Consider the following 9,920-nt stretch of genomic DNA (forward strand, 5'->3'; position numbering starts at 1 on the left):
TCCTCACGTCTATCCTACATCTGTCTTTCCTCAATTTGAATTTATGCCCTCTCAGGTGATTATTCTGAGCAAAGGGAAGAATCCCATCAGCATTGAGCATGCTCAAACCATTCAAGGCTTTATACACCTCTATCAGATCACCTCGCTGGTGCCTAGTCTCCAGACACTGTAATTTGCAAAACTTAAGCCTTTCTTCGTAAGAGCACCCCTTTGTTCCATTCACCAATCTTGTTGCCCTTCTCTGTACTCGTTCCAGCATCTCTACATCCTTCTTGAAATGAGGCCTCCAGACCTGTATACAGTACTCTAAGTGTGGCCTGACCATTGCCTTATACAAGGGAATAATCACCTCCTTATCCCTGCTAGAAAAATTCCTGTATATCATTGACAAGACATCATGAGCTACTCTTGCAGCCCATCTGCACTGCTCAGAAAACTTCATATCTGCCTGCACAACCACCCCCAGGTCCCTTTCATTCTCTACCACTGTCAGTGTAGTACCACAGAGTTGATACGTTGCTCTGGGGTTGCTGTTTCCCATATGTAGTACTTTACATTTGTCAATGTTAAACTTCATTTGCCACCTCTCAGCCCATCTGCTCAACCTTTCCAGATCCTGTTGCAGCAGCATAGTGTCAGTAGTGTCCTTGACAACCCTGCCAACCTTTGTATCATCTGCAAACTTGGACATTAAGCTTGATATACCATCATCAATATCATTTATAAATACAGAAAACAATGGACCCAATACTGAACCCTGAGGGACTCCACTAATAACATTAGTCCACGATGAGTAGTGTCCATTGATTACCACTCTATCTTCTCCCCTCCCCTTCAACCACCCCTTTATCCATAGCAGTAATTTTCCTCCAATGCCACACTGCTCCAATTTGTGCAGCAGTCTTCCATGTGCAACAGTATATCAAAAGCCTTTCTAAGATCCAAGTATATAATATCAAAGTTATTCCCTGCATCCAGTTTTGTGACTGCATCGTAGTATCCAATCGAATTGGTCAGGCAAGACTTCCCTTAACAAAACCATGCTGTGTTTGAGCTATAACTTGAAATCTTGTCTAGATGATCCTGCAGTGCTTCTTTAACCAGTGCCTCCATTAATTTTCCGGGAACAGAAGTTAAACTAACAGGTCTATAATTGCTTGTGTCGCCCTTTGATCCTCCTTTGTGAATTGGGGTCACATTTGCACATATCCAGTCCATGGGTACTTCCCCTGAGTCCAAGGAAGCTCTCATAATTATGGCTAAGGGTTTGCTTACTTCCTTTGCTGCCTCCTTTAATATAACTGGATAGATCCCATCCACCCCAGGTGCCTTTCTTGTATTTATCTTCAACAATTTCTCCTCCACTTTACTCTCAGTTATTACAAGATTCTCTAGCTTACTGCAGAGTTGAATACACGTCCGGCATTCCCCTCACTGAATAACTCCTCATGTGTGAATGTTGATGCAAAATATTCATTTAGTTTGTTAGCTACCTGAGCAGGATCATCAACAGCTGACCCATCGATATCAAGTGGACCAATCTGATTCATCCCCTTCCTTCTAGAGTTTACATAAGTAAAGAACTCTTTGCTGTTTTTCTTTGCATCCCTTGCCAAAGATTTCTCGTAACCTCCTTTGTAACTTGGTTACAGATCAACTTGTATCTATCATAGGCTTCTGTGTCACGTGTTAATTTATATGTATCCCATGCATTTTTCTTCTCTGCCATATGTTCATCAGACATCCACTTAGGCCTAAACCTTGAACAATATTTCTTAGTTGGTATGTAAAGCCTAGTAGCTTCCAAGATAAGTTCTTTGAATGCTTCCCATTTTCAATTTGCTGTTGGTAACATCATCAGTTGGTCCCACTGTATAGAATTTAAATACTGTCTCAGTCCATCGTAGTCGCCTTTACGAAAGCAATAACCCTTCCCTTTACCCCTAATGGTAGTTACCTCTTTGAGTAAATCCCACTTCAGCACACTGTGATCATTGCCACCTAGTGGTTCATTTACCTGCAGATTCTTAATGCATGAAGAATCACTACTGATAATCAAATCAAGAGTATTACTCCCTCTAGTTGCCTCCCGAATATGCTGATGTAGAAAACAATCATCCAATAAATCCACAAAAGCCTTGCTAGTGTGTGAGTGAGTGACCAGCCCCCAAATTCCAGTCAATGTCTGGGAAATTAAAATCCCCCCGTTATAAGACTCTCTGATTTACTGGCCCACTCTATTTCCCTGTACAATTTCTTATTATACTCATCAGAGTCATTACGCCTATAGCACACTCCTACTCTCAATTTAGATCTCCCAATGCTTATGTCACACCAAACTGACTTGACACTGCACTGTCCAGCAATGTCGACTGGCTTCACTTCCTTAGATTTTATGTATTTCTTAACTAATAGCATAACCCCTCCTCCCTCCCTATCCTGTCTATCCTTTCTGTAGACATTGTACTCCCCAAATTCCAGTTCTGCATTCCTTATATCTGTGTGACACCACGTCTCTGAAATCCCCAAAATATCTGCCTTTGATGTTTTGAGCAATACCTCAAATTCATCAAATTTATTTACTAAACTCCTAGCATTGGTGTACACGCAAGTATACATGCACCTGTTCTTTTTCTTAGCTACCCTAACACAACCCATGTGTTTACTTGTACCCCAATGATTCCCAGCAGTCTCTGAAATATCCTGCATCTTATTTTCCAGGCTGTGGCTCATTCCAATAGAAGCAGTGCAAGAATCACTTTCACCTCTGCCAGTGGCTACTGTTAATCTATTAGTCCTTGTATCCCCCCCAATCTAGCAGTTTTCCGACCCACCTAACACTGCCTAGATAGCATCAGAAAATATTCTTGCACCCTTTCTATTTAAGTGTATCCCATCCCTGTAGAAGCAGTCTCTCCTGTTAACAAGTACAGACCAGGCTGAAAAAAATTCTACCCCTTGAGCCTTGCACAACCTTTCCAGGGCCGAATTGATCGACAGGGATCTCATCATATACTCCCTCCTATCGTGTCTGGGTAGAATTGCAGACACTTTCAAATTCAACCCTAATTCACGGCTTTTTTTTCAACAGTGACCTGTACTTGCTAAGTAATTCCGCCGGTCTCCTACTCTTAATATCATTAGTGCCAACGTGTACAACTATATCACCTTTTGTGCCCTTAAAAGATGATATCCGCTCTACAACGTCATCAACCTTTGCCCCTGGCAGACATACTGGCAGTCATCTGAGCAAGAGGAAGAATGATCTTAGTATTGGCTTGCTCAAGGCTTAAAGCCTTGAGCAAGCCAATACTAAGATCATTCTTAAACACTTCAACCATATCACCTCACAGGTACCTAGTCTCCAGCTGTTGCAATTTGCAGAATTAATGCCCTAATTGCTTCTTTGGTAGGATCACCCTTTTTGTTCCCTTCAGCATTCTTATTGCCCTTCTCTGCACCCATTCCAGCAGATCTACATCCTTCTTAAAACGAGGCCTCCAAACCTGTATGCAGTACTCAAGATACATACTAACCGTTGCCTTGTACAATGGGATAATCACCTCCTTATCCCTGCTAGCAACATTCCTGTATATCATTGACCTCCATGAGCTGTCCTGATAGCCTATCTATACTGCTCAGAGAACTTCATATCTGAGTACACAATTACTCCCCAGGTCTTTTTCATTTTCCACTACCCCGAGTGTAGTACCACACAGTTGATACATTAATCTGGGATTACGGCCACCCATATTCCATACCTTGAATTTTTCAAAGTTAAACCTCAGCCCATCTACTTAATTTCTCCAGACCTTATTGCACTAGCTTACCTTGATTATTGTCATTAGCCACCCTGCCAACCTTTGTATGATCTGCAAATTTGACATTAAGTCTTGATCAATATTATTAATAACCACTCAGCCATCCCTTTATCCATAGCAGTAACTTGCTCTTAATGCCACATTGCTCCAATTTGTACAGCAGTATTAAAAGCTCTCTTGAAATCCAAGTATATGATATAAAAGTTATTTTTTTGCATCCAGTTCCTTTGTTACTGCATCATAGTGTCCAATCACATGGGTCAGACAAGATCATCCCTTAAAAAATCATGCTGTGACTGCCGTATAATTGCATTACTTCTTTAAATTATTTAGTTCTCTGTTAACAAATTCTAAGGTTGGATCAGGATTTTCAATATTCTTAGTTTAAGCATAAAGCTATTTTGAATAGGTTGGATAAGATAATAAATTTCATTAATTCTTAGGGTTTTATATATATATATATATACACAGGTAATCCTCTTATAACATGGTAGTTAAGTTCTTATAAAATCTTGTGTAGTGTGAAACCGAGTTATATGGGACCAAGAATCAGTACAAAAAGGGGAGTTACTTTCTAAAAGCTAACAAAAATACACTTTTTTTTTACCATCGGAAACTTAATTTTTATTAAAAATAGTAATATCCAAATCCAATACAAATACTGAGTGCTTTTTCCATTTTCTCAATTATTAGTGCTCGGGGATGAACTTTCATTTGCAGAAATGAAAGATCCTGCAGCAACAGATTTTTAATTTTCTGTTCATTTTTCTTTATGGTCCAGATTGTTGCTTCATTTAAATTTAAACTTTTTGCAACATATGATACCTTTCCCCTTTTTTAAGACTTTCCAAAAATTGTATCTTTGATTCTAGAGAAATAAAGTTTCTTTTGAGCGGTGCCTTTTTACTTTCTGTAGGCATAATTTAGGGCTGTAATTTAATTCACAACAAAGAAATTATTCCAATATGGTTCTTAAGAACAAAGTTTAGTAATACATACCCGGAAAAATTTTTAAACTATCAAATAAAAACCAAAATAACCTTAAAAGTCATGAACTACCGCTTCAAAGTCACAAATTTTTATTTATTTATTTATTTTTTTTTGTATAACGACTAGCAAGTCAACAGTGGGATTCACAAAAAGAATTGAAATGTTGAAAAATTATATCCAACATAATTGTGGGGCTTGCCGCGTTAGAGAATTGTGGCAAACTGCATTATATGAGTACCACATTGTGCAAGGATTGCTGCAATTTATCAATCGTATTGTAGAAATACTGTGTTATATGGGAGTTACCTGTACACACACAATATTTTTTTCAATAGGAAATTCCTCTTGTAGAGGATTCTGTGTAGGTCAATTAAGGCCTAGCCTTAAACTTAAATGCTGTTCAGGAGACAGCCAGAGAGGGTCAGACAAGTAGTAATTTTCTTGGATATTTAGAAAAACTATTGTCAAGGGTAAGTAATTTCTCAAAGTTGATTTGTGAGATGGACTTTGACTATTATAGCAATTAGTATTTCTACAAAATATTTTAATAAGTGTGAAAGTCTATAAATGATTCATATTTAGGAATTCTTTTTATCAATTCAAAGTTTTTTTTAATTTTATTATTTCCAGCGTTTGTTGATCTGTTTACGGCCAACACCAGAATGGGGTCCTGCCATTGAAGAACATCGCCTTCTCTACAAGAAAAGTTTAAGTATTGTTTCAAGTCGCTTCCGCCAAACACATGTTGCTGGTCTTCAACCAAGCGAGAGCCAGACTTCCTGTGGCAAGTTATCCATGAATACTGACACCACACTTCAAGTTAACAGCGATGTAGTTCCCCTTCAGTATGAAAGTGTAGTTTAATTAGGGAATTAAAGTTGGGCCTGTTCTTAGATAAGGCCCCTGGTGTACAGCACTCCAGGGATTGGTGTTAAGGAGGAGCAGGGTTGGCTTTGGGCCTTCTGTTTGCCAAGGGCAGCAAGAATAAAGTGAGGAAACAGCAAGTGTTCACAGAGGATCACTGGGAAAGTCATTAGGCTGTTATATAAAATGAATTTCAAAATTTAAAGAATAAACCAGTAGGATTACCTCTGTCCCAATAGAGCATTTGCTGAGCGGCACTGCCTTACCTTGTCATCAGGGTTGTTGGCAGTTTTCGCCCCGTGCCGGGCGCTGTGGAGTTGCTACCATAGGTGGTGGTATTTTAAATTTTTTTTTGAAAGGTAGTCATGCTGTTACTACACAGTACATATACACTTTGTTTTTACACAATATATATATAATCTTTAAAGTTGAGTTAGCAACATTCCAGACATGTAGTATTTATACCCTGTACATAATTTCTGCCTTGAAAACTGTGATATTTGCAAGTCTCGAAAACAAAACTTGTGTTGCTTTGTAGAGGTACTTTTTTTACTATTTTTTCATTGTTATTTAATTTTTTGTGATATTAGAGACCATAAAGCAGTTGAGAATGTAGAACTTTTTTTATCAGTATTATTTCTCTCAAGGACACTTTGTAGATTTATCTTTCAGCAATACAAGTCAAGATATTTATATGTTAAACTTTATTTTCTCCCAAAATATGTAAAATAAAAGCCCCTTTGGTTCATTGAATTGTTTTTATTTTTTATTTTTTAAATAAAATCCCTTTACTGATGAAATTGGTACAGGTACTGTTTCCATAAACAACTTCAATAAAATTTGTAGTCCCCCACCTCTGTTTATCCTTACGTTTTTCATTACTAAAATTTTGACCATCATAAATGGCAAAAAAAAAAAACCCCTTAAAAACCTTTTATGTTCTCTGTGAAGCATTTACCTTGCCTATTCATTAGTAAACTAGGGAGCAAAGATCACTGTGATCATGTTGCCTTGGAAATAATTTTGCCCTATCAAAACAACTTTGTATATGGAATAAAGTTTGTACCTATCTTGACTGTTTGTAAACATTAGAATAAATGACAATTTCCATTAAAATTCTGATGAGTCACTTATTTTTCATTTTTATATAAAGAAATAATGATACTGGAACATTTAAAACTATTTTCTGTACAAAAAAGAAAATTAATGACATTGTTCATACATTTTTCTTTCTTTTAAGCTGACATTAATACCCCACCATTTCTTGTCTAGATATAGACTACTAGATATAGAGTGGTACAACAACTAGTAGTTGTTGGTGACTCAATTGTCAGGGAAACGGGGAACATGCTTTGTAAAAAGGATAGGTGGAATAGGACCAGGGTATGTCTGCCAGGGGCAAAGGTTGATGACGTTGTAGAGCGGATATCATCTTTTAAGGGCACAAAAGGTGATATAGTTGTACACGTTGGCACTAATGATATTAAGAGTAGGAGACCGGCGGAACTACTTAGCAAGTACAGGTCACTGTTGAAAAAAAGCCGTGAATTAGGGTTGAATTTGAAAGTGTCTGCAATTCTGCCCAGACACGATAGGAGGGAGTATATGATGAGAGCCTTGTCGATCAATTCGGCCCTGGAGGGATTGTGCAAGGCTCAAGGGGTAGAATTTTTTCATCCTGGTCTGTACTTGTTAACAGGAGAGATTGCTTCTACAGGGATGGGATACACTTAAATAGAAAGGGTGCAAGAATTTTTGCTGATGCTGTCGAGGCAGTGTTAGGTGGGTTGGAAAACTGCTAGTTGGGGGGGATACAAGGACTAATAGATTAACAGTAGCCACTGGCAGAGGTGGAAGTGATTCTTGCACTGCTTCTATTGAAATGAGCAGAAGCCTGAAAAAAAGATGCAGGATATTTCAGAGACTGCTGGGAGTCATTGCGGTACAAGTAAACACATGGGTTGTGTTAGCTAAGAATAGAAACAGGTGCATGCATACTTGCGTGTACACCAATGCTAGGAGTTTGGTAAATAAATTTGATGAATTTGAGGTATTGCTCAAAACATCAAAGGCAGATATTGTTGGGATATCAGAGACGTGGTGTCACACAGATATAAGGAATGCAGAACTGGAATTTGGGGAATACAATGTGTATAGAAAGGATAGACAGGAGGGGAGGGGAGGAGGGGTTATGCTATTAGTTAAAAAACACATAAAATCCAAGGAAGTGAAGCCAGTCGACATTGATGGACAGGGCAGTGTCGAGTCAGTTTGGTGTGACATAAGCATAGGTAAATCAAAATTGAGAGCAGGAGTGTGCTAGAGGCCTAATGACTCTGATGAGTATAATAAGATATTGTACAGGGAAATGGAGTGGGCCAGTAAATCAGTGAGTCTTATAATGGGGGATTTTAATTTCCCTGATATTGACTGGAATTTGTGGGTTGGTCACTCACACACTAGCCAGGCTTTTGTGGATTTATTGGATGATTGTTTTCTACATCAGCATGTTCGTGAGGCAACAAGCGGGAGCAATACTCTTGATCTGATTATCAGTAGTGATTCTTCATGCATTAATAATCTGCAGATAAATGAACCACTAGGTGGCAGTGATCACAGTGTGTTGAAGTGGGATTTACTCAAGGAGGTAACTACCATCAGAGGTAAAGGGAAGGGTTTTTGTTTTCGTAAAGGGAACTATGATGGTCTGAGACAGTATTTAAATTCTATATAGTGAGACCAACTGATGATGTTACCAACAGCAAACTCAAAATGGGAAGCATTCAAGGAACTAATCTTGGAATTGAAGCTACCAGGCTTTACATACCAACTAAGAAATATTGTTCAAGGTTTAGGCCTAAATGGTTGTCAGATGAACTAATGAGACATGTGGCAGAGAAGAAAAATGCATGGAATACATACAAATTAATGGGCGACATGGAAGCCTATGATAGATATAAGTTGGTCTGTAACCAAGTCACAAAGGAGATTAGGCAGGCAAAGGTAGACTACGAAAAATCTTTGGCAAAGGATGCAAAGAAAAACAGAAAAGAGTTCTTTACCTATTTAAACTCAAGAAGGAAAGGGATGAATCAGATTGGTCCACTGGATATTGATGGTTCAACAGTTGAGGATCCTGCTCAGGTGGCTAACAATCTAAACAAGTATTTTGCATCTACATTCACGCATGAGGAGTTATTCAGGAAGGAGAATGACATAGGTAAAGTAGACATTGGCAGTGAGCTAGATGATTTTGTAATAACTGAGAGGAAAGTGGAGGAGAGATTGTTGAGGATAAACATAAAAAAGGCACCTGGGGTGGATGGGATCTATCAAGTTATATTAAAGGAGGCAGCAAAGGTAGTAAGCAAACCCCTAGCCATAATTATGAGAGTTTCTTTGGAATCAGGGGAGGTACACATAGACTGGAGATGTGCAAATGTAACCCCAATTCACAAAGGAGGATCAAAGGCTGACACAAGTAATTATAGACCTGTTAGTTTAACATCTGTTCCAGGAAAATTAATGGAGGCACTGGTTAAGGAAGCACTGCAGGATCATCTAGACAAGAATTCAGTTATAGCTCAGACGCAGCATGGTTTTGTTAAGGGCAGGTCTTGCCTGACCAATTTGATTGGATACTATGATGTAGTCACAAAAGAACTGGATGCAGGGAATAACTTTGATATTATATATTTGGATCTTAGAAATCTTAGAAAGGCTTTTGATACTGTTGCACACGGAAGACTGCTGCACAAATTGGAGCAGTGTGGCATTGGAGGCAAATTGCTGCTATGGATAAGGGGATGGTTGAGTGGCAGAAGACAGAGTGGTAATCAATGGACACTGCTCAACGTGGACTAATGTTATTAGTAGAGTTCCTCAGGGTTCAGTGTTGGGTCCGTTGTTGTTTTCGGTGTTTATGAATGATACTGATGATGGTATATCAAGTTTAATGTCCAAGTTTGCAGATGATACAAAGGTTGGCAGGGTTGTTAAGGACACTACTGACGCTATGCTGCTGCAACAGGATCTGGAAAGGTTGAACAGATGGGTTGAGAGGTGGCAAATGAAGTTTAACATTGACAAATGTAAAATACTACATATGGGAAACAGTAACCCCAGAGCAACGTATCAACTCTGCGGTACTACACTGACAGTGGTGGAGAATGAAAAGGACCTGGGGGTAATTGTGCAGGCAGATATGAAGTTCTCTGAGCAGTGCAGACGAGCTGCAAGAGTAGC

The 9,920-nt window shown here is 38.8% G+C and overlaps 1 protein-coding gene across 1 annotated transcript in view; it reads left to right on the forward strand.

Annotated features, from left to right (window-relative positions):
- Positions 1-6,771, forward strand: part of LOC150082051 (sodium- and chloride-dependent glycine transporter 1-like) — a 158,944-nt gene extending 152,173 nt beyond the window's left edge. Inside the window, exon 14 of the mRNA XM_090379081.1 lies at positions 5,442-6,771. Coding sequence (XP_090235207.1) covers positions 5,442-5,675 — 234 coding nt within the window. The 3' untranslated portion in view covers positions 5,676-6,771. The remainder of the gene's footprint in view (positions 1-5,441) is intronic.
- Positions 6,772-9,920: the final 3,149 nt, after the last annotated feature.

The sequence above is a fragment of the Mastigoproctus giganteus genome, chromosome 8 (genome assembly GCF_048544385.1).
Source record: "Mastigoproctus giganteus isolate SK-2022 chromosome 8, ASM4854438v1, whole genome shotgun sequence".
NCBI lineage: Eukaryota > Metazoa > Arthropoda > Arachnida > Uropygi > Thelyphonidae > Mastigoproctus > Mastigoproctus giganteus.